Source organism: Babylonia areolata, chromosome 3, assembly GCF_041734735.1.
Source record: "Babylonia areolata isolate BAREFJ2019XMU chromosome 3, ASM4173473v1, whole genome shotgun sequence".
Lineage (NCBI taxonomy): Eukaryota > Metazoa > Mollusca > Gastropoda > Neogastropoda > Buccinidae > Babylonia > Babylonia areolata.
The window spans coordinates 49,583,457-49,609,003 of NC_134878.1; the positions used below are offsets into that span (position 1 = coordinate 49,583,457).

The 25,547-nt window shown below is 46.5% G+C and overlaps 1 protein-coding gene across 1 annotated transcript; it reads left to right on the forward strand.

Moving 5' to 3' along the window:
• Nucleotides 1-454: 454 nt before the first annotated feature.
• LOC143280607 (uncharacterized) lies at nucleotides 455-21,443 on the forward strand. Its single transcript, XM_076585322.1, has 15 exons — nucleotides 455-633; nucleotides 1,494-1,756; nucleotides 2,441-2,671; nucleotides 4,654-4,825; nucleotides 5,293-5,705; nucleotides 7,982-8,093; nucleotides 9,165-9,311; nucleotides 10,469-10,709; nucleotides 12,033-12,215; nucleotides 13,259-13,442; nucleotides 14,068-14,156; nucleotides 14,421-14,580; nucleotides 16,996-17,201; nucleotides 19,027-19,245; nucleotides 19,639-21,443. The coding sequence occupies exons 2-15, from the start codon at nucleotides 1,585-1,587 to the stop codon at nucleotides 20,104-20,106; spliced, it is 2,997 nt and encodes a 998-aa protein (XP_076441437.1). The 5' UTR covers nucleotides 455-633; nucleotides 1,494-1,584; the 3' UTR covers nucleotides 20,107-21,443.
• The last annotated feature ends 4,104 nt before the right edge of the window (nucleotides 21,444-25,547 follow it).

The following is a 25,547-nucleotide window of genomic DNA, read 5'->3' on the forward strand; positions in this document are numbered from 1 at the left end:
TACAGAGAGAGAGAGAGAGAGAGAGAGAGGGGGGGGTACACACCATATAGCGCATACCCCCAATCCCCACCCCCATCTCCTCACATACACACATCGCACCAAGAAAAACGCAAGCACACACACACACACACACACACACACACACACACACACACACACACACACACATACACACACATACACACACACACATACACACAGAGAGAGACAGAGACACACAGAGAGAGCGGTTGTATTGCATTCATTAACGCGCATCTCTCGCCACCTACGGCGCGCAAGCGGTCTTGTTGCTGAAACGGAGAAAGGGAGTGACCCAACTGCTGAACTTGAGGATCGGAAAACACACACACACACACACACACACACACACACACACACACACACACACACACACACAGAGTGTGTGTGTGTGTGTGTCAAGGTACTGTCAAAGTCACTTGCACTGAGGCCGTGGTGGAGAGTTGGTGTGTCTTCAGATACTGACTTTGGAGTTGTCGATCAGATACTGGATAGAGTGAGCTCCCCTGTCACCCTGCCTGCAACATCAGACGACAGTCAGGAAGGTCAATCAGAGCATGAGACAGAGGAGACTGTTGCCGCATGTCGACTGACTGGCGTGTCTGAACAAAACAAGTTTGTATGATAAATGCATTATGTTTAAATTGTTTTATTTATTTGTTTATGTTGTTTAGTTATTTTCTTTCATTTTGTGTTAATGTTTCATGCAAACCTAGGGGGTTGGGTAGGCTCTCCGAGACCAGGCATCTGCTCCCTTTAAAACATAGCAGATGTTGTGTAAAGTTTAAGTTATATGGATCAGTACGCACGTTTTGATTCATTGAAAATAAAACTGAAACTGTATGCCGTCTGTCTTGATGAGATTTTTATGTTGAAAAAAGAAGAAGAAGCGAATAGTGGACACACGTCTGCATTTGTAAATGAATACATTGACGTCAACATGAATTTTAGCTATATTTGTGCTTTTCAGTTTATATTTGCACATTGTCCCCCTGAGTACTCTTTCTTTCATAAGGAAAGAGACAAACTAAAATCTTTCCTTGTCTGTCTTTTAAGTTACGAACTGTTGTGTTCATAATGTTGGGCCATTCCCCTTTTATTTTCAGTATTTTGTGCGTCTCGAATGTGTGTACGTACTTCTTTTGCAAACAGGCCGGTGGCCTTGCAGTAAGATAGTTCTTAGTTTAACGACCTATTGGTGATCTGCCCCTAAGATCAAGTTGTTTGTGGCTGTGGTCTTTTCCGTCAAGGGTGGTGTGGTCGAGGCGTTGGTCCTGCACTGTGTTCCTGATACAACTTTTGTTTGTGTGTCAAAAATAACCAAAAAACTTTCTGGACACCAGTAATTACTAAGGAAAGGATGTATGAGACATGATATGTGTTGTTATGTGACAATGATGTGATTGATAATGAGATCATAATGTATTTTTTCTCTTTTGTTTTCTTTTTCCTTTCGAAAACAAATCATGTAACAGGTTTCCGGACAGAAGGAATAACTAAGGAAGGGAGGTAAATATAAAGAAAGTTGCGCCAGGAGGGGTAAAAAAAAATAATAAAAGGATCAAGATGGCAGTGCTGATCAAGCGGTCGTCGGCGACCCTGGCCTGTCTGTACGTGCACTTCATCCTGCTGGTGATCCTGTGTGTCTTCAACTTCACGGCTCTCACCAACACCCCGCCCCTCAACGCTGGCTACGGCATCGCCCTTATCTTCTTCTCCGTCGTCGCTGCAGTCCTTGGTAATAATAATGATCATGATGATGATGATGATCAACAACAACAGTAATGGTGCTGCTGCTGCTGCTGATTATAATAATAAAAATAATATTAATACAATGATGATGATGATGATGAAAAAAATAATAATAATAATCAACAACAACAGTAATGGTGATGATGGGACTATATCACTTTGCTGAATAAAACCTGTTGCTTTCTGCTGTCAGGAACCACTCCACTTTGCTAAAAATAAAAACGGTTGCTTTCTGCTGTCAGGAACCACTCCACTTTACTAAAAATAAAACCTGTTGCTTTCTGCTGTCACTCCACGTCACTAAAAATAAGACCTGCTGCTTTCTGCTGTCACTCCACGTCACTAAAAAGAATACCCGCTGCTTTCTGCTGTCACACCACGTCACTAAAAATAATACCTGCTGCTTTCTGCTGTCACTCCACGTCACTAAAAATAAGACCTGCTGTTTTCTGCTGCCACTGCACGTCACTAAAAAATAAGACCTGCTGCTTTCTGCTGTCACTCCACGTCACTAAAAATAAGACCTGCTGCTTTCTGCTGTCACTCCACGTCACTAAAAATAAGACCTGCTGCTTTCTGCTGTCACTCCACGTCACTAAAAATAAGACCTGCTGCTTTCTGCTGTCACTCCACGTCACTAAAAATAAGACCTGCTGCTTTCTGCCGTCAGGGATCACGGCCCAGGACCCTGACGAGAGCCTGCTCCGGTCCTTGCTGCTGTGTGTCAGCGTGCTGTGGACGTCGGTGGGCATCTACCACGTGGTGGAGGGGCTGCGGCCCACCGGCACCACTGACGAGCAGGCGCTGTGGGCCGGCTTCTGCAGCTTCCTGCTCATCTTCCTCTTCTTCGTGGGCGGGTCCCTCTACCACCGGGCCCAGTTCACTGCCGTGCTGTCCTTGGGTGGGTGCTGTATGTTGGTTCTTGGGTTGGTGCTATATTGGTTACTGGGTTGGTGCTATATGTTGTTTCTTGGGTTGGTGCTATATTGGTTACTGGGTTGGTGCTATATGTTGTTTCTTGGGTTGGTGCTTTTCCGTTTCTTGGGTTGGTGCTATATTGTTTCTTGGGTGGGTGTACTGTTCTCGATACTATGATTAATGTTTATTGGGTTGATACTATATGTTGTTTCTTGGATTGGTGCTATATTGTTTCTTGGGTTGGTGTACTGTTCTTGATACTATGAATGATGATTGTTGTTTATTGGGTTGGTGCTATACTGTTCTTGGGTTGATACTATATTGTTTATTGGGTTGATACTATATTGTTTAGTGGGTTGATACTATATTGTTTATTGGGTTGATACTATATTGTTTATTGGGTTGATACTATATTGTTTAGTGGGTTGATACTATATTGTTTAGTGGGTTGATACTATATTGTTTCTTGAGTTGGTGTTATACTGTTCTTGGGTTGATACTATATTGTTTATTGAGTTGGTGTATACTGGTCTTGGGTTGATGCTATATTGTTTGCTGGGTTGGTGCTATACTGTTTCTTGGGTTGGGACTATACAGTGCTTGGGTTGGTACTGTAATGTCCTTGGGTTGGCACTATACTGTCCTTGGGATGGCACTATACTGTCCGCGGGTTGGCACTGTACTGTGCTTGGGTTGGCACTATATTGTCCTGAGGTAGGCATTATACTGTCCTTGGGTTGGCACTATACTGTGCTTGGGTTGGCACTATGCTTTCCTGAGGTAGGCATTATACTGTCCTTGAGTTGGCACTATACTGTCATGAGGTAGGCATTATACTGTCCTTGGGTTGGCACTATACTGTCCTGAGGTAGGCACTATACTGTGCTTGGGTTGTTACTGTAATGTCCTTGGGTTGGCACTATACTGTCCTGAGGTAGGCATTATACTGTCCTTGGGTTGGCACTATACTGTCCTGAGGTAGGCATTATACTGTCCTTGGGTTGGTACTATACTGTCATGAGGTAGGCATTATACTGTCTTTGGGTTGGAACTATACTGTCCTGAGGTAGGCATTATACTGTCCTTGGGTTGGAACTATACTGTCCTGAGGTAGGCATTATACTGTCCTTGGGTTGGAACTATACTGTCCTGAGGTAGGCATTATACTGTCCTTGGGTTGGAACTATACTGTCCTGAGGTAGGCATTATACTGTCCTTGGGTTGACACTATAATGTCCTGAGGTAGGCATTATACTGTCCTTGAGTTGGAACTATACTGTCCTGAGGTAGGCATTATACTGTCCTTGGGTTGACACTATAATGTCCTGAGGTAGGCATTATACTGTCCTTGAGTTGGCACTATACTGTCTTGAGGTAGGCATTATACTGTCCTTGGGTTGGAACTATATCCTTGTGTTTGTACAGTACTGTCCTTTGTCCGTTACAGTTGTTGTCGCCTTTGGGGTCAACATCATCATTGTCATCATCATCATCATCATCAATATTCTTATTCTTTGTATCATTGTCAGCCTTATCGCTGTTGTCACTGTAAAGGTCGTAATTCTAATCATTAGTTTTCTGTATCATCTTCTTAAAGTCGTACCGTACCTCGAAATTGTTCGTTGTCCCCCATGATTTCCAGAGTTCACTTTCCTTTTATTTCTCTCGAAGAATTGAACACCAGTTGTTTCTGTGTCGGCGTCTATTGTTTTAGTTGCTTATGAATTCGTATCCTGTTTTGGAGGAATATAGCAAACGTGCACATGGATGTGCGCTCAGCTCAGCACTTTATCGTGCACTTTCAAATACAGTCAAAAAAAGGGTTATCTTTGTCTAGACCCCACCCACACCATCTGTCTCGTCCTCCGAACTTCCACCTTCTCTCCGAATATAACTATGAATCCTGAAACATTCACAAGATAATGAGCTTCGGGTTTTTTTTCGGACTGTTTAATGTGTGTCCAGGTTACTTTCTTGCGTGTATTTTCGAGATCAGCTCCTTATGGCGACCTCTACGAGCCAGCGTGGGCGCTTACTATCTTTTGATGGCGGCGTTGGTTCTCTACATGGTGATGTCCCTTGTGCTGAGAAAGTTTTACCGAGGGGAGCCTTCAGTTCTGGCCTCAGATCATCACTTGTAAGTATGCAAGAAGTGTTCATTTGTCGACGACGAATTTGTTGCTGTTTTGTGTATAACTATTAGTAAATTATGTTTGTAAATTCTAATAGTGTATTAAAAAAAACAAACTTCCTTGAAGTAGGATGTTAGGATTGGACATCAGATACGGTGTCCACCAGTGACCAGGGTTCGAGTTCTTTTTAAACCTTTTAAATTCATTGCAGCTAGACTTTATGCATATGTCATCGAGAGGCGTACCTCCAACGTGTCAGACATACCTACCACAGTCTGGAGAGTTGGGATTTGTTACTTGTTTGTTAGTGCTTCGCTTCAGCTGGCAACCAGGAGTTGGATGTTGATGTGATAAGGTCTTCACAGTGCTTCAAAGAGTGTCACATACCAGACTGTCTGTGTGTGTGTGTGTGTGTGTGTGTGTGTGTGTGTGTGTGTCCCACCCCCACCTCCCATCTCCCCAACCCCCCCAGAGGGGTATCCAGGGACTACCTGCCCCTGGGCCACGCCATCAACACCCTGGCCTTCGCGGTGTACGCGGGCCATGTGACAGGGGTGTTCCAGTTCCCGGCCCAGCACTTCATGTGGCTGCTGTCGGGCGGCGCCTTTCAGCTGCTGGCCGCCGTGGTGGCCGTGCGCCGCTCCGACGTCTTCAGCGGCTTCTGCTTCTTCCTGCACGCCATGTTCTGGCTGGCCAACGGCTACAACCACGCCGTGCACTACGTCACGGGGGTCACCGTGCCGCCGCTCATCGCCGTCGTCGTCATCTTTTTCGTCGTCTTCTTCGTGGTGGCGGCGGCCTCCCTGTTCCGCGAGGTGCTGCAGGCCTGGGAGAACCTGGCCCTGTGCCTGCTGGCCGTCGGAGTGTACGTGGAGAACGCTCAAGGTGAGATGTGAGGGGTGGTGGTTTGGGGGGTGCTGGGGGTTTGGATAGGGAGTTTGGGGGTTGGGGGTAGGGGAGGTGTGGAGAAGGAACCGGGGTGCTGGTGATGGCAGTCTGGGCTTTGTGATGGGAGGGGCTGACAGCAAAGGAGGAGGACATGGCGAAGAGAACAGGAGAGCAGAGAGAGAGAAAAGAGAGAGAGAGATGTCTCTGAGGGATGGACGGTGGATGTATGAGGAAGGAATGATGGATGTGTGAGGGAGGGATGGCAGATGTCTGAGGAAGGGATCAGGGATGTCTGAGAGATGAGATGACGGGCGTCTGATGGAGGGATATTTGAGGGATGTCGGATGTCTGAGGTAGGGATGTCTGAGGGAGGGTGTTTGATGGAGGGATGTCTGATGTCTGAGGAAGGGATGTCTGATGTCTGAGGGAGGGGATGTCTGTTGGAGAAATGTTTGAGGGAGGGATGTCTGATGCCTAAAAAAAGGGATGTCTGATGTCTGAGGGAGGAATGTCTGATGTCTGAGGGAGGGATGTGATGTCTGAGGGAGGGAAGTCTGATGTCTGAGGGAGGGATGTCTGATGTCTGAGGGAGGGATGTCTGATGTCTGAGGCCGATGTCTGAGGTGAGGGATGTCATGTCTGAGGGAGGGATGTTTGATGTCTGAGGGAGGGATGTCTGAGGGAGGGATGTCTGATCTCTGAGGGAGGGATGTCTGAGGGAGGGATGTCTGATCTCTGAGGGAGGGATGTCTGAGGGAGGGATGTCTGATCTCTGAGGGAGGGATGTCTGAGGGAGGGATGTCTGATGTCTGAGGGAGGGATGTTTGATGTCTGAGGGAGGGATGTCTGAGGGAGGGATGTCTGATCTCTGAGGGAGGAATGTCTGAGGGAGGGATGTCTGATCTCTGAGGGAGGGATGTCTGAGGGAGGGATGTCTGATGTCTGAGGGAGGGATGTCTGAGGGAGGGATGTCTGATGTCTGAGGGAGGGATGTCTGATGTCTGAGGGAGGGATGTCTGAGGGAGGGATGTCTGATGTCTGAGGGAGGGATGTCTGATGTCTGAGGGAGGGATGTCTGAGGGAGGGATGTCTGATGTCTGAGGGAGGGATGTCTGAGGGAGGGATGTCTGATGTCTGAGGGAGGGATGTCTGAGGGAGAAATGTCTGATGTCTGAGGGAGGGATGTCTGATCTCTGAGGGAGGGATGTCTGAGGGAGTGATGTCTGAGGGAGGGATGTCTGAGGGAGAAATGTGTGATGTCTGAGGGAGGGATGTCTGATATCTGAGGGAGGGATGTCTGAGGGAGAAATGTCTGATGTCTGAGGGAGGGATGTCTGATGTCTGAGGGAGAGATGTCTGAGAACTGATGACTGAGGGAGGAGTGTCTGATGTCTGAGGGAGGAATGTCTGATGTCTGAGGGAGGGATGTCTGATGTCTGAGGGAGGGATGTCTGATGTCTGAGGGAGGGATGTCTGATGTCTGAGGGCGGGATGTCTGAGGGAGGGATGTCTGATGTCTGAGGGAGGGATGTCTGATGTCTGAGGGAGGGATGTCTGATGTCTGAGGGAGGGATGTCTGATGTCTGAGGGAGGGATGTCTGAGGGAGGGATGTCTGATGTCTGAGGGAAGGATGTCTGATGTCTGAGGGAGGGATGTCTGATGTCTGAGGGAGGGATGTCTGATGTCTGAGGGAGGGATGTCTGATGTCTGAGGGAGGGATGTCTGATATTTCGGGAGTAGGGGGGTGTAGCCTGCCCATTTTTTATGCTATCTGTCTCCCCTCTCCCCCCCCCCCACCCCCCCGCCCTCTATCTTTCTCTTGCTACTTTCTCATATGATGCTTTGTGCAGGACATCAGACAAAGATGATGTCCACTTTGTAATCTGTTGCCCAAGTCTTAACGGTATCAGAGTCAGATTTATTTATACAAAATATCACAGGAATCCATATCTGTTGACACGGAGTTTGTTGATATCACGCACAAAATCCGATATCATTATACGTGATCATTCTCTGTTTTTGTACGTATAGTTTAATTTGTTTTTCATTGTTAATCCTCAGATTGTGTTTACCGTTCAAATACCCCTTCATTTGGAGCTACGATATGAATAAACAGTTCATTCATTCATTCATTCATTCTCTGTCTCTGTCTGTCTCTCCCTCTCTCTCTCTCTCTCTGCTTTCTCCTCATTCGTATGTCTTCCTAATAGTGTTCCCACTTTGTCACCCCTGCCGGGGACAGAGTGGAGACAAGAGCTGCTGTATGCTGCAGGTGCCTTTGTGGGGGCCATGGGCTGGATACTGCTGGTGATGTCCCTGTACGGGCTGGCCGCACACATCTCTCGGATCAACAACTCCGCCTTTAAACTGCCCCTGGGGGTCAGGTCAGTGTGTGGGTGGGGGGTGGGCTTGGTAGGGGGGCGGGGGTTTGTGCCAATGTGTGTGTGGTGCGTGTGTGTGTGTGCTAGTGTTAGTGTGTGTGTTAGTGTGTGTGTGTGTGTGTGTGTGTGTGTGTGTGTGTGTGTGTGTTCCTACTGTAGTTGTGTTTGTATATGATTTCTCGTTGTTGAGCGAGGAAAATCGGAGTAAAGAGCCTTTCCCGAGGACGCAACACCATGCTGAAACGGGGAGTTGAACCCGGATCACTGGTGAACACTGGATGACATCACTCTTATTGTTTGTATGGTGTACGTAAACTATGTATGTATGTAACGTTTCGACACCTCCAGGGGACACAAGAAATAAACGTTTTTGCCTTTGCCTTTGCGTTTGAGAAATCCAACACCTGACCATATAAGCCACGCGCCTCCTAATTTGTATTTGTATTTTATTTCTTTTTATCACAACAGATTCCTCTGTGTGAAATTCGGGCTGCTCTTCCTAGGGAGAGCGCGTCGCTATACTACTGCGTGCAGTTTTATTTGTTTTTCCTATCGATGTGGATTTTTCTACAGAATTTTGCCAGCAACAATCCTTTTGTTGCCGTGGGTACTTTTACGTGCGCTAAGTGCATGCTGCACACGGGACCTCGGTTTATCGTCTCATCCGAATGACTAGCGCACAGACCACCACTCAAGGTCTTGTGGAGGGGGAGAAAATATCGGCGGCTGAGCCGTCATTCGAACCAGCGCGCTCAGATTCTCTCGCTTGCTTGGCGGACGCGTTACCTCTAGGCCTCACTGAGTGATGAGACATTAATTAAAACTCCTCTTCCTCCTCATTCTACTCCGATTCTCCTCCTGTTCATCCTCCTCCTCCTCCTCTTTCTCTTTTTCCTCCTCCTCCTCCTTCCCCTCCTCCTTCCCCTCCTCCCCCTCCTTCCCCTCCTCCTTCCCCCCCCTCCTCCTTCCCCTCCTCCTTCCCCTCCTCCTCCTCCTTCCCCTCCTCCTCCTTCCCCTCCTCCTTCCCCTCCTCCTCCTTCCTCCTCCTCCTCCTTCCCCTCCTCGTGTCGACAGGTGTCTGGAAGGTGCTCGTGTCAGACGGTTCCTGGAGGACAGCTGTCGTTGCTGCCTGAGGTGTGTGGGGGGCGGGGGCAGTGAGGGCAGCAGCCAGGGGGCCAGGCAGGCGCTCTTCAGGCAGAACCAGCTGCTGGGATACTCAAGGTGCCTTGACCTTTTTTTTTTTTTTTGTCTTTTCTTCTATTTGTCTTCCTGTTTTGGTTTGTGTAGATCTTTACTACGTTGGTTTCGTTGTTGTGGTTTTTTTTTTTTTTTTTTTTATTCCTTTCATTCTTTCTTCTTCCTCTGTCTTGTTCTTCTTCCCGTTGTTGTTCTTACTCTTCTTGTTTTTCTTGTTTCATGTTGTTCATGTTCTTGCTCTTCTTGCTTTTCTTGTTTTTCTGGTTCTTCTTCTCCTTGTTCTTGTTTTTGTTGTTGTTGTTGTTCTTCTTCTTCTTCTTCTTCTTCTTCAAAAAGCGAGAAAGCTATGCATTTCTTTAACATTCGATGATTGCGGAACATTGCGAAATGGGTTCATAAAACGAGAACGCTGCGCGTTTCTTTGACGTTTGATAATTGCAGAACATTGCTAAATGTGTTCATAAAGAGAGAAAGCTAAGCTTTTCTTTTCACGTTTGATAATTGCAGAACATTGCTAAATGTGTTCATAAAGAGAGAAAGCTAAGCTTTTCTTTTCACGTTTGGTGATTGCAGAACATGGCTGAATGGGTTAATGAACAGAGAAAGCTAAGCGTGTCATTAAGGTTCGATGATCGACGAACATTACTGAATGGGTTCATAAAACGAAAAAGCTGCGCGTTCCTTTTCACGTTTGATGATTGCAGAACATGGCTGATTGGGTTTCATAAAGCGAGAGAGCTAATGCGTTTCCTTAACAATGGATAATTGCGGAACATTGTGAATGGGGTTCATAAAAGTGAGAAAGCTACGCGTTTCTCCAACGTTGGATGATTGTGGGACATTTGCTAAATGGGGTCATAAAGCGAGAAAGCTACGCGTTTCTCCGTGTTGGAGGATTGCGGAACATTACCAATGGGATTTCATAAAGCGAAAATGTTACGCGTTTCCTTTATTTAACGTTCGATGATTGCAAAGCATTGCTCATGGGTGCCTGTGTGTATTTTTTGTGTGACTAGCCATTTTCGGGCGTGACGATCGTAACGATTGCCAGCCCATTGAGTCAAGATTTACTCCAGAGAAATGCGCTATACGAATATCATTCGTTAATGTTCTTATTCTCTCTCCTCCTCCTCTTCCTCTTCTTCGTCTCGATCATTATTATTATTATTGTTATTACGAAGGTACCGGGACCTGGACACTGTGGGCTTCGCCTCCAATGCCATCGCTCTCCTGGCGGTCTTCTGGACCCCTCAGGGCGTCTGGGTCATGCCCTGGGCCCTGGGCTTCGGTGGCCTGACGCAGTACGTGGTGGGGTCGGTGTGTTTCGCCAGGGGCCTGACGTTCGAGTCCTGCTCCTTCTTCGTGCTGGGGTCCCTGTGGATCATCTGGGGGCCGGCGTTGGGGCTGGGCTTCTTGGCGCTGGTGGGTGCAGTGCTGTGTAATGTAGTGTAGTTAGTGTAGTGAAGTGTAGTGTAGTGCAGTGCAGTGCTGTGCAGTGCTATGTAGTGTAGTGTAGTGTAGTGTAGTGGTGGTTGTTTCTGTTCAGGGTTTGGTTCTTTTTTTTCCTCTTTTTTTTTCGTGTTCTCTGTGGTTCAGCTTGAAGTCTGTCTGTTCCCCTTCTCTCTCTCCCTCTCTCTTTCTCTTGTGTGTGTGTGTGTGTGTGTGTGTGTGTGTGTGTGTGTGTGTGTGTGTGTGTGTGTCCCTCTCTCTCTATCTCTGTCTGAGAAATTCATAATTTTTCTAGTTCTGAAATCTCTGTCTCTTGCTTTCCTCCCCTTTCTCTCTCCCCCTCTCTCTCCCTCTCTTTCTCCTCTGTCAACTTTCCCCCTTTGTCTTTCCTCTCAAGGATTGTTTATATGCACCTGCGTTTGATAATTAATATACAAATTGATTAATTGCACATGTGTAGTGATATTCAGTGCATTGTTAACCAAGGTTTACTATTTGGGTTTGTCGCATGTTATGTTTTAAGTTTCCTTAGAGTCTGAGTGTCTCTCTTCTCTCTCTCTCATTCTCTCTCTCTCTTTCTCTCTCTCTCTCTCCAGTCCGTCTCTCTCTCTCTCTCTCTCTCTCTCTCTCTCTCTGTGTGTGCGGCGCGCGCGTGTGCCGTGTGTTTGCCGGCGGCAGCCGATGCCGGCCGGGCCGCGGCGTGCATGCGTACGTGTGTGTGTGTGTGTGTGTGTGTGTTTGTATGTGTGTGTGTGTGTGTGTGTGTGTGTGTGTGTGTGTGTGTGTGCGTGCAGTGTGTGTGTGTCAGTGAGTGTGTGCGTGTGTGTGCCTTTCTCTCTCCCTCACACACACACACACACACACACACACACACACACACACACACACACACACATATCCATACATACCACCACCTCCACTGTCAGGACCTTCTTCTTCTTCTTCGATTGCGGGCTGCAACTCCACACAGTCACTCGTATGTACACGAGTGGGCTTTTTCGTGTATGACCGTTTTTACCCCCCGTGAAAACAGCCATACTCCGTCTTCGGAAGTGTGCATGCTGGTATGTTGTTTCCATAACCCACCGAACGCTGACATGACTTACAGGATCTTTAACGTGTAAATTTGATCTTCTGCTTGTGTATACACACGGAGACGGTTCAGGCACTAGCAGGTCTGCACATATGTTGACCTGGGAGATCGGAAAAATCTCAATCCTTTACGCACAAGGCGCCGTCACCGAGATTCGAACCCGGACCTTCAGATTGAAAGTCCAACGCTGTAACTACTCTCAGGACCAAGGTCCAGCCATGGTGTGTGGCTGTGTGGGCCTGCTGTGTGCCGGCTTTCTGCAGCTGCTGCTGTCCTTCACCGTCAGCCTGGCGTGGACCGCCCTCCTCCTCCTCTTCCTCCTCGTCGTCATCGGCTTTCTGCTCGACGTCCTCGCTCTTCCGGCCGCCTTCGTCTATCAGATCGTGGTGAGTGAGTGAGGACTGTGTGTGTGTGTGTGTGTGTGTGTGTGTGTGTGTGTGTGTGTGTGTGTGTGTGTGTGTGTGTGTGTGTGTGTGTGTGTGTGTGTGTGTGTGTGTGTGTGTGTGTGTGTGTGCTGTGAAGGGGGAGAAAATACTCTCGCTTCCCAGGAGGTCGAATTATACACAAGGTCATCACCCTGCCAGTGCACTATGCCACTACAGTGTCCGTGAAGGTTTGGGTTCGAATCCCGATGTCACCCTTTCTAACTGGAGTTTCCTCCAGTCATTCGGATGAGGCGATAAATGCCCTGTGCAGTACGCGCTTTGCGCACTGTAATAGAACCCATGACAACAAACGGTTTGTCCTTTGCCAAAATTCTGTACAATAAATTCATTCTGATGGGCACACACACACACACACACACACACACACACACACACACATATATATATATATATATATATATATATATATATATATATTCTTGCCTAGCAGAATGATGTGGTGTAGCTTACATAGATTTGTCTCACGCAAGTAACGCCTCCTTGAGAAACAAACTGAATCTGATTCCAGATAAAAAGGATAAAATGGCGACTGCTGAACCTTTTAAAACGGAGATTTAAAAAATGATAAAAGGTGGTGTAAAAACAAAGATACTTTAAGATGAAGATAAATCTGATTCCACTGACCCTACGTACGTACGTACGTCCAAGCACTTCAAGCACCGGTCTGGCCTCTCTGGTTCAGCCTACATAGATTTGTCTTGTCCTAATTCAACGCAGGTGACGCCTCCTTGAGGAACTGAATCTGATTCCAGATGAAAAACAAAGGTAACTGCTGGGCCCTTTAGAAAGAAGATAGAAATTATTTAAAAAAGGTGATGAAAAATTAAAGGTACCTTACGGTGAAGATAATCTGATTCCACTGACCCTACGAACGTACGTACGTCCAAGCGCTTCAAGCGCCGGTCTGGCCTCTCTGACCACCCAGAGGCAGACCACATCACAGACTCGTCACTCCTCTGGTGCACTGTGCGTGTGACGTGCAGATCGGCGTGCTCTTTGTCCTGGTCTGCCTGTACTGCTTCCTGAGCTCCGCCCTGAGGTCCGCCTTGGGTCGGGAGGTGCTGCCCTTGGGCCGCCCCCTTCTCCAGGTCAGCTACCTCCACTCTCAGGGGCCCAGGGCTCTGTGGGCCGACGCCAGGAGAGCCACGGGGGTCAAGGCCATTGCAGGTTAGGTCACGGTGTGACGGGGTCACTACTGTCTGGTGTCCTTGAGTGAATTTGTGTTGTGAGTTGGTGTGTGTTTTTTGTTTTTGTTTTTGTTTGTTTGTTTTTTTGTTTTTGTTTGTTTGCGTGTTTGGTTGATTGGTTGGTTTTTCTAGGGAGGAGTTTGGGGGTGATTTTATATGCTTTGCCGTTTTCTTTCACTTTTGTTAAAGAAACTTGAGATGGGGAGCACTAGAGAGAAGGATGGACAGAGATAGATAGATAGATAGATAGATAGAGAGAGAGAGAGAGAGAGAGAGAGAGAGAGGGGTGAAAAGGCGTATGGAGACGCCTGGGTCCCGACACCATCCTATACACGAATTCACCGCCCCGATGGCCGTGAAAGGTTAAGTTAGGTGCTGTGATAATTGTGTGGGTGGCTGTCATCCATTGGTGAATCGGGAACTGTATGAAGATTCCCGATTGGGTGAGTGCAAGATACGGCGAAGACGAGACCGGAGCGAGAAACCAATGGACAGACTGGAGCGGCGGCGCTTAATGGTGAACAGGTAACACCGTAACAGGTACACCTTTAGATTGCTACTGTATAGGCTTTCTGACCCAAAAGAACCGATGTTTTGTTGTGCAGACATCATGAACCGTGGCGGGATCTGCGGCATCCCCACAGACGTGGTGTACGTGCTGGTGGCCGCTGTCAAGTTCCCGCTGGCTGTCCAGGTGATGTGTCTTTTGATCACAACAACAACGAGAACGGTTGTGTGTGTGTGTGTATGTGTGTGTGCGGGTGCGTGCGTGCGTATGTGCGCGCGCAATTGCAACGCTTATGTTGGAGTGTGCGCATGTGTGTGTGGGGTGGTGGTGGTGGGGGGGGGGGCACACGGCTTAGTTTAGCTCAGCGTTGATCCTTTTTTGTCGTTCTTGTTGATTATTTTCGTTCTCGTTTTAATTTCATTTCCACCCTTTGCCTTGTGCCGTGAGCAGCGTGCGTACAACACCAAGAAGGAGGCAGAGGACCGACCCATGTCCATGTGGATCTCCCGCACCGAGCAGCTGGCAGAGGGTCGTCCGCTCTTCGGGGAGCTCGTATGGGCCTTCATGAACGAGGTGTGGCCCTCCACCGTCAGCTGTGTCATCCCCAAAGGTCAGTCGGGGGTTGGGGGGGGGGGTTAAGGGGAGAGGGGGGAATGGGAGGGGAAAGGGAGAGAGAGACGCTTGGCACTTTGACGCTTTGACGATTTATTGTCATTACCTAAGAGAAAGGGAGAGAGAGAGAGTGTGTGTGGTCATGACTGGTTCATGTATTTTTAACTTTTTTTCTTTCATGTATAGCGTCCCTGAACTCGTGGAGAGAAAGGGAGCTATACAAATGTTCATATGATGATTATAATGATTGTTATAATCATAATTAGTAGTAGTAGTAGTAGTAGTAATGATAGTAGTAGTAGCAGCAGCGGCAGCAGCAGCAATAGTTGTAGTTGTAGTAGCAGTAGTAGTAGTAGTAGTAGTAGCATGAAGGTCAGGTCCTATGCTGCTCCTTCTGTCACTTCTTTCAGTTTCAAGGATGCTTCAAACTGTGCGGACTATTTGTATTTGTATTTCTTTTTATCACAACAGATTTCTCTGTGTGAAATTCGGGCTGCTCTCCCCAGGGAGAGCATGTCGCTACACTACAGCGCCACCCATTTTTTTGGTGTTTTTTTCCTGCGTGCAGTTTTATTTGTTTTTCTTATCAAAGTAGATTTTTCTACAGAATTTTGCCAGAAACAACCCTTTTGTTGTCGTGGGTTCTTTTACGCGCGCTAAGTGCATGCTGCACACGGGACCTCGGTTTATCGTCTCGTCCGAATGACTAGCGTCCAGACCACCACTCAAGGTGTAGTGGAGGGGGAGAAAATATCGGCGGCTGAGCCGTGATTCGAACCAGTGCGCTGAGATTCTCTCGCTTCCAAGGCGGACGCGTTACCTCTAGGCCATCACTCCACTACCAGGTACCAGTTTCATTGCTTGGTTCTAACTTTTTGACAGTTACACGTGACTAAATGCCTACGTTGACCTAATACATACACGATACACCATTTCTGCTATAAAAATGAAATAAAAGAAACGGGAAGCAAATGTCTGACGTACGCAAAAGCCCAAAGCGCTGGTTATACGTCATGGCATTGAGAGACTACCATAAGGATGTATAAGAAGCGTAAAACTTGTGCACAACTAAACATGCGTGCATGCTCACACACACACACACACACACACACACACACACACACAGCGCACATGCACACAGTTGGTACTACTGCTACCGATGACGGTACTTGTGGCCTTGTGACGCTAGTACACTTCGATTCCCGCGCTCACCCTTCCTCCCAAGTTTGACTGGAAAATCAAACTGAGCGTCCGGTCATTCCGATGAGACGACAAAACTGTGGTCGCGAGTGCAGCACGCACTTAGCGCACCGAAAAAGAACCCATGGAGACAAATGCCCTCTGGCAAAATTATGTTGAAGAAACCCGCTCTGACCGGTACACAAATATGCATACATGTACTCAAGGCCTGACGAAGCGCAATGGGTTATGCTGCTGGTCAGGCATCTGCCTGGCAGTTGCATCAAGTCATAAACCATAATCTCGCTCCCCCTCGCCTGCCCCCCTCCCCCTCGACCCTCAGTCCCTCCCTCCCTCCCGTCCCCCTCCTTCTCCTAGTTTCAGTTTCTCAAGGAGGCATCGCGGCGTTCAGACAAATCCATGTATGCTCCACCACATCGTATAGGTAGATGTCCTGACCAGCAGCACATCCCAACACGCTCGGTCAGACCTTGAGTGCCAATGGGACCTCGGTTTATCATCTAAACCGAATTACTAAACGCCGACGGCGTATACTCGGCATCTCCTGGCAAGACAAGGTGACAAACACCGAAGTCCTGACTCGCGCTGGCCTCCCGACCATACATACCATTCTGAGACAGCGTCGGCTGCGCTGGCTGGGCCACGTTCGCCGCATGGAAGATCGTTGCATCCTTTATGGAGAGCTCGCCACGGGGCAGAGAAGCATCGGCCGCCCACAGCTGAGATACGAAGACGTTTGCAGACGTGACATGAAGGCGCTTGAGATCAACACTGAGTCCTGGGAGGACCTTGCAGATGACCGCAACAGCTGGAGAAGCACTCTCAAGAATCAGCTACGGATTGGTGAGGACAAACTGTCAGCTGCTGCAGCAGAAAAGCGAGCTCGCAGAAAAGGGACAGCAGCCAACAGACCAGCATCAGCTTACACATGTGACCGCTGCGACAGAGACTGTCTCCGTCGCATCGGTCTCTACAGTCACAGGCGACGCTGCTTGGCCCAAGCAGACAGTCCAATTAGACATTAGGTCGGATATACTCTATCCATGGTCAGCCATGACCGAAGGAGGCCTACTGGTACTGGTAAACGCACAGTTTGATTTCCTAGTCAGACTTGGGAGAAAAGGGCGACACCTAGGATTCAAACCTAGACCCTCACGGACACTGCATTGGCAGATTAGCACTTTAACCATTCTGCCACCTTCCTCCCAAAAAGGTCAGTGGCTGGACAACCTTGGCATTGGGGAGGCCAACAGTCTGGTGGGTCGTCCTGACAGCATCGCGGTTCGAATGCCGGACAACTGCGCCACGAACTACCTGGTGGACCAGACGGGGCCCATCGCCGTCACCTCCGCCAACCCCACCGGTGAGGCCGACACCACCCACCACCTGCAGGTGCTGGCTAAACTGGGACTGGACAACGTGAGTGTCTTGAGAGAGAGAGAGAAGAGAGAGGAGAGAGAGAGTGGTGTGTGTGTGTGTGTGTGTGTGTGTGTGTGTGTGTGACAGTCAGTCGGGTTCGACTATGACCATAAGAACAGCACAGGAGGTAACTGCTATCCCGACTATCTGGGTTTGAATTTGATTATAGTGGAGAATGTCTTGCCCAAGTAACATCCCCACTCTCTCGGCCAAGGAGGGTTTTAGGATAGTTCCCAAAAGCCAACTGGTCCCCTAAAGCTGCAGCACTCAGAGCCAGTGCAATATTGCCTCCTAGTTTTTGAGAGTCATGGTCCTTCACAAAAGACTAAGCTGTAAATGATTTCCCATTGGAATGGAAAAACCATTGATCACACAGCTCTCACTATTGGCCCAACTGTAAACGTGTTAGTCTGTGATATAAGCTGAGCTGAGTGTTGGATATCTCTGTATATATATATATATATATATATATATATATGTGTGTGTGTGTGTGTGTGTGTGTGTGTGTAGCCGAGTGGACGCCACAAAAGAATTAATAATTATGATGATTGTTTACTGAATTAAAGGATAGACAAGAATCCCCGCGCACAGGCCAAGAACATATACAGGCCAGTCACAAAAAGGGTTTTGTATTGTTTTATTTACAATAGTTGTGAGAAGATAAAGAGAAGAAGGGATAAAACAAGGATGAGGAGAAGAAGAGATAAAACAGTACAGTGATACGTAGCGAGATGTCAGCCTCTGGGACAATGCACACACTGCTTGCAACACGGCAAGAGAGAGAGAGAGAGAGAGAGAGAGAGCAGGGCCTAGCCGGTGACTCGCCAGGTGAAAAGTGACCAGATGATCACCCACTCCGCTAATTTATGCAAGTTAAGCGGACTGCAAAGACAATCGCGTGTGCTGCGAAGCAGATCGGCTCAAATCAGGCTAAATCTGATAAGCATTGTGTTTCTTACAAGGTTTCAATGATAGATTTCTAAATGATTCCTGAATCCATTACGTCAGATAGGTCGCAAAAGAAAGAGCTGAATGCCTACTTTCTAATGAGTATAAAATGAAGTGTTGATTATTTAAGATGAATTCATAATCTTAATTTAAGTCACCTGAAAAGGGTCAGTTTTAACGAGCTCATCGCGGAAAATTACAAACTGCATTAGATCAGTTTAACGTAGGCAAACACCAACGGAATAGATTTAAAGATGGAATTGCGACGATTCTGCCAGTATATAATACTTGTAGTTTACTGATCCGACAAAAGAGATATTAATCAAATACCCTGCATCAGAAACACATATATCAGCTCACCCAATCGCGTACAGCGACGCTAGTTATGGAGTGGTGTGTGGCAAGAAGGACAAAATGACGTAAGCTTAGCGTCAGTTGAAATCTTTAAACTGACGAATGATTAAACTGAAATCAAGCATGCTTCTAACTGATTAAATTGTGTGTGTAAGCAAAACAAATATAATATTGCAGTGAACGATACAGTGATGATTAGAGAATAGGTTTAGAATGGGTTTGCATCAAACCGGGAATGGCGTCACACATTCTGCGCGAGCCGTTGAAGGTCAGCAAGTTAGCTGCGAAAACGGCGTCTGCTATAGCTCGTGTGTGAAGCAGTATCTGAAGCTAAGCGCTTGGCTACATATATATATATATATATATATATATATATATATATATATAGAGAGAGAGAGAGAGAGAGAGAGAGAGAGAGAGAGAGAGAGAGAGACGAGACCTGGATTTGAACCCAGACTCTAACGGACGGACTGATAAGCTGTCTTAACCACTGTGCCACCAAGCTCCCCGTGTGTGAGTGCAGGTGGACGGCATCCTGTGCTCGGGCCCCTCCCCGGAGAACATGGCCTCCACAGTGGTGGACACACGCCGCATGGACCAGGGCCACCTCACCTTCTTCCGCATCGGGGTCGTGCCGCGGGCGCGCGTGGAGGCCATCTTTGATTACGTCAGAACTCGCTTCAACCAACAGGGAGCCACGCTGCCGCCTTCTGTTGGCAGACCTCCTTCTTCAGGAGGGGTGGTGAGTAGTGTGAGTGTGTCAGTGTGGGGTGTGGGTACAGAGGGGGACTAGGTGGGAGGGATAAGTGTGTGTGTGTGTGTGTGTGTGTGTGTGTGCACCTAGCGCGCAGACTGTGAAGTAGCAGGTCTGACTTCGGAAGGACGTTAAAAGACCAACATAATTTGCAACATTCGGCAAGAAAAGTCAGATAATCAGGGTAGGAAATGAATTAGTCCCTCAAGTTCTGAAGATATGGATGTGACACGAAAAGAAAAGGTTAATGGAGGAAAAAACAAAAGACGAAAAGAGAGTCCCACACAGACACACACACACACACACACACACACACACACACACACACACACACAAACCCCTCAAAACTGTCATTCACTACCCTTCTCTGTTTGGACCCAGGTCAACGCTGCCTTTGTCGGCGACGCTGATGACACCAGTGACAGCGGGGTGAGCGGGGCTAACGGCGCTGGAAGTCAGGATGACACGGCCAGCATGGAACACCCTTCCCCCAACCTTCCCCGCCAGGACAATGACGACGACGACCAGCAAGATGGAATCTCCGGTCACCACAACCCCATCTACGACGACACAGCCAATGAGCTGATGATCGAACCCGATCAGCAAACTTCGGCTCTTTCCGATCGGCAAACTTCGTCTCTTTCCGTCGTTGGTCGTAGTCCTTCGCCAGGTCAGTCCGAAGCGGCGGAAGAAAGCGAGCCGTACGAGTGCATGGTGGTTCTGCCCACTGGTGCCATGCAGCTTCAGAGTCTTGGGGGACTTGATACAGAGCAGCAGCAACAACAGCAGCAGCAGGAGGAAGGACGGTTTATTGTGAACCCACTGTATACTGAGAGTCCGCAGATTTAACACTGTCTAACACAAGGCAAGGCAAGACAAGGCAAGGCGTTCATTTCGTATATCAACTGGGTATACAGTATTGACGCACACAACAGAAGAGAACGCTTGTCTACTGATTGAAGGAATTAAGAAAAAACAAACAAACAACAACAACAACAACACACACAAAGAAAACAAAGTTTTCATGAATTGTTATAAATAGACGAAACAAGCGTTTTCTTCTTTCTTTCTTTCTTTTTCTTTCTTTCATTATTTCTTCTGTTTCTGTAGGAAGGATTCCTTTATTTATAACTTTCTTTCTTTGTATCTTTATTTCCTTTCCATTTTATTTTACCATTCTTTACGTCTGTCTTTATTAATTCATGTACCTTCTGTCGTGATTTTTGCGTCATTTATTTCTTTTGGATCATAAACCGATAAATTTTAAATCCATTTTGAACCAAAAACGTGGGGAAAAAACACAAAAAACACACCAAAAAACCCTGCAGTAGTCACCTTCTGTCGTGAAAATGTATAGGTATGTGTGTGTAAAATCTTGTGCGATTTGCATATCACTCGCCATGGATTCGAAACATTCAATATAAACACTTCAAATTGAGAACAGGATTTATCGTGCTCAGAAAAAAAACCTAACGTTTTCACTTAGAATCTGTTAAAAGAAATTACTTACTAACCCCGGAAAAAATGCTCATCTTGTGGTATATGGCCTTAGAAAATAGCGCAAGATTTTGATTTGTTTTTTGGGGTTTTTTTCGAGACAAAAAATTGAATTAAAAGCTTGTATATCGCAGTTACCTGACGTTCATGTATTGCCCCTGATCATGTTTAGGTGCTGATCTCAGGTGTCATACACTTTGAATGGAAAAAGGTTGACAGAGGGATTCCAAGAGAAGACGGAATGTGCAGAGCTCAGGATGTGAATTAACTGGTTCAATGCGTTCCATTTTTATTGTACACACACACAAAAAATCAGAAAATAAAACAAGGAAAATGTTTTTGCATTAAGATTTTTTCCCTGTGAAATCTATGTTCTCATTGTGTAATCTTTTGAATGCAGATTAGTCTGTTTTGCTTCAGTTCAACTGAGTACATTACACTGGGTTAAAATTGTTAAATTTTGTGTCTTTCTACTGATTTTCTATCGCAACAGACCAATGTATTATTTATTTGTTTCGTTCTGTTACCTACATGGAAGTTGTTTGTTTTTCTTCATGGAGTTAAAAGACTAACATCTTGAACTTTGTTATAGACTCACTGCTTATGCATTTGATCTTACCTGCTATATAATTCGATCGATAATCTCTCTCTCTCTCTCTCTCTCTCTCTCTCTCTCTCTCTCTCTCTCTCTCTCTCTCTCTCAGTTTTCAGCTCATCCATTCTACCTTCAATAAAAACATTTGTCATTGTCATTGTCATTCTCTCTTTCTCTCTTTCTCTCTCTCTCTCGCTCTCGCTCTTTATCCCTCTCTCTCTCCCTCTCTCTCTCTCTCTCTCTCTCTGTCACTTACCGCTTGTTTTTTGTTTGTTTGTTTTTTTCCATATGTATCTTGTTTTGTTGTTGTGTACAGGGTATGGGGGTTGTTTCTGGACTCGTTTGATGCTTTGCCTCTGAGGACTGGATGCAAACAATGCTTACTCCACTACTCTCGTGAAATAAAAATTCGTTTCGTTTCCTCTCTCTCTCTCTTTAATTTTAACCTACCCCAGCCGATCAGGCACTCATGAACACCTGAGCGGAGTGGAGAAGATCGGAGTAAAGCGCCTTTCCCAGGGACGTAAAAACCGTACCGAAACGGCGGTCTCCAACCCTGATCACAGGTGAACACTGGATCAGACGTCCAACGCCTTACCTTCTCAACCACGGCGCCAAAAGGCGTAAGGCAAACATAGTGGTGTATAATGCCAACAGCAAAGTGAGAGCTGTATTATCAATGGTTTCTCCAGTGCAGTGGGAGATCTTTTACAGCTTAGTCTTTTGTGAAGGACTATGACTCTCAAACTAGGAGGCAAAATTGCACTGGCTCTTAGTGCTGCAGCCTTGGGGTCTTGCTGGCCTTTGGGAACCATCCCAACGCCGACTGTCCTAAAACCCTCTTGGCCGAGAGAGTAGGGATGTAACTTGAACAAGACACTCTCCACAATAATCAAATTTTAGCCCAAATAGTCGGGATAGCAGTTGCCTCCTGTGCTGTTCTGATGGTTATAGTCTGACACGACTGACTATCATCATCATCATCAATATCAAAGGAGGAATACCAAAAACAAAACAAAGAAACAAACCAACAAGAAAAAGAAACAAACAAAAACACGCACATTAGAACTTCGCCTTTGCTTTTATAAACCGATTTTTTTTCTTTTTCCTGGAATCAGGCGTGGCGGTGACTGTCCATCTTATGGGACCTGATTGACTGAAGTAAGGTGTCGGCTGCATAGCAAGTGTTATCTATTATTTGGGAGCTTATGCTGTGTGTATTTATCACAAGTATGAACTTACGTGTTTTGTGTTGTTCGGAGATCGAAATGCTTGTTGTTGTTCTTTTGAATAATGAATATGTCGTCTTTATTTTTAACAGCAATCGTGTCAACAATTTTCTCTTTTTGCAAATAATAAAATATTCTTGCATCTCTAATTTTGTTGCCAGCTATTTCTATTTTATTCTCCATACACTTTTTGTCGTGCACTAATACAGCTGTCCTGAGAAATCTCTGTGTATCACTTTGCGGAAGATAGAAAAAAGGCAAATTGTTCGTCATTTCTAACTGTGCTGCATTTTTGTTCAGAGGGTTTGTAAAAAAAATACTCACCAGTCCCTTCATGATGAGTCAAGGCCATCAATTAGCCCCCACCCCCACCCCGCCCCATCCATCCCACGTTTGTCGGTCTGTCTGTCTGTCTGTCTCTCTCACTCACCCGCTCTCTCTGTGTCTCTGCCTGTCGCACACACAGACACACACACACACACACATGCACGCACGCACACACACACACACACATACACACACACGCACACACACACACACACACAGAGTATGACAGACGGATAGGAGAGTGAGAGAGAGAAAGAGAGAGAGATGCGAATATACGCCGCACATCACATCATATACGGATACGGACGAGGCTGATGACTAGATCTTCAGGTAAATGGTTCTTGACTGTACAATTCTCTGGCAGTTTTTACGATTCTGTTCAGAGCTGCGATTTCTGCCTTGGAAGCGTTTCCGTACCAATTAGTAACATCGAAGAATAACACTTTCAATGACAGCTATAAAGAAATAAGCCATGACTGAGTCCGAACATTTTGAGGCGCCGAAGACAGTGCAAGCGCTTTTGTGCTTTCTGAACAATGTTTTCTGTATTTTTCTCCCATTTCAAGTCATTAGATTATGATCAGTCACCAATGATCTCTACTTGCTTGTCTTTAATGACAAGTGGTAAGGGGTTTTCCTGAAATCTAGATTTTTTTTTTCATGCTTTGAGTTGTTCTGATCACACCATGTAACAAGTTCTAGTACTTCGTCCCTGTATTTTGACTCGTCACTGTTCGTAATCAGCCCTTCTAGAGCAGTATCATCGGCAAACTATCCATGGTGCTAGGTTCATTATAAGTTGCATAGTCATATGTGAATAATGAATAAAACAGCAGTTATAGAATACATCCTTGTGGGGCAACTGTGGTTCAGAATACAGGCGGAGGAGGTGCGTTCACTAACTTTAACGACTTGTGGTCTGCATCTCAGAAAATAAAGGATCCATGCACAAATTGATTCGGGCAGCGAGAGGTCTTTCAATTCAAAGTATGGTTTTTGATGGTACTGTTGTGTTGAACGCAGAGCTGTAGTCAATGAAAAGGATCCTACATAGCTGTTAGATGTCTGAGGACGCGGTAGAGACCTATGCTAATGGCATCTTCAGCTGATATGCGTGCATGTGTAAGAGCGCGCACACTCACGTGCGCGTGTGCGTACGCGTGCATGCGTGCGTGTCTGTGCACTCACCGTTAAAAAACAAAACAAAAACAAAAACAAAACAAAAAAAAAGCGAAAAAAACACCAGACCTTTTTTGCACCAAAAAAAATCTTGAAGGTATGTGTGACACTAACGGTGCTTCTTACAGAGTATGGAGACTTTCCCGACCTCACGACCACAGCGACGTCAATCAGGGTCAATACCGCTGATCTGAAAATAGATGGACAGCTCACTGGCCAGGAAAGCTGAAGCTAACTGGACGTCATATTGTTACTCGTATCCGCCTGTCTTTCTGTTGAGAAGTTGCTGCTAACTGGTGGTAGTTTCTGAACTAACCAAGTATCTTCGATGAAATCGTGTTATGCTTGGCCCCACGATATGCCAAATGTTGTGTCTTGATTGAAATCTGCCAATGGTTTATTTACCAAAGTTATTACAGGAAAACAGTACAGTGACCCGTAGCGCAAACAACCCTTTTGTTGTCGTGGGTTCTTTTACGTGCGCTAAGTGCATGCTGCACACGGGACCTCGGTTTATCGTCTCATCCGAATGACCAGCGTCCATACCACCACTTAAGGTCTAGTGGATGGGAAGAAAATATCGGCGGCTGAGCCGTCATTCGAACCAGCGCGCTCAGATTCTCTCCCTTCCTTGGCGGACGCGTTACCTCTAGGCCATCACTCCACTTGAGTTGACTGAAAAACCTATGTCCGTCTTGAATACAGTGACAATTTCTCTATCTTCCTTTTGATGTTTTTCTTCTTTTTTCCTTTTTTCCTATTTTTACTTCTTTTTTTCCCCTCGTTCATTCGAAAAGAAACATATAATTATCAGCAGACAGGCGGACAGACAAACGGACAGATATATAGATAGATAGATAGATAGATAGACAGACAGACTGACACATAGATAGATGGACACACGCACACACACACACACACACACACACACACACACACACACACACACACAGATATGTAAAAAGATAGACATAAAGATAGAGACAGATAGATAGAAGATGGACGGATTGTTAGACTGATGGACAGGCGTGCAGACTGACAGATAGATAGTTATGCCAACACGGCGAGATAAAAAAACAAAACAAAACGGACAAACACGTAAAATGTTACAAGTCTGTTTAAGTGTGCATGTGCGCGTACCTGAAATCTGATTGAATGACACAGGAAACGAATGATGAGCGCCCAAATGGCAGCCGACGGTCGACTCTACCCAGATAGGCAGCCTGTTGTGCAAATAACCCCGAGTTTATAAAGCACTTGGAGCTTGGTCTCCGACCGAGGATAGGCGCTATATAAGTATCCATATCAAATCATATGTCAGTCTCCGGACACAAAAGAGTTGCGCTGTGGGTGTTGATTGGTACAGGATCGGGTGTGGTTGAACAGACAGGCTAATACGGGAGAGACAGTCCCTCCCATACTGCAGACAATGTCACTGCCAAGAGTCCTCCCTCCCTCTGTTC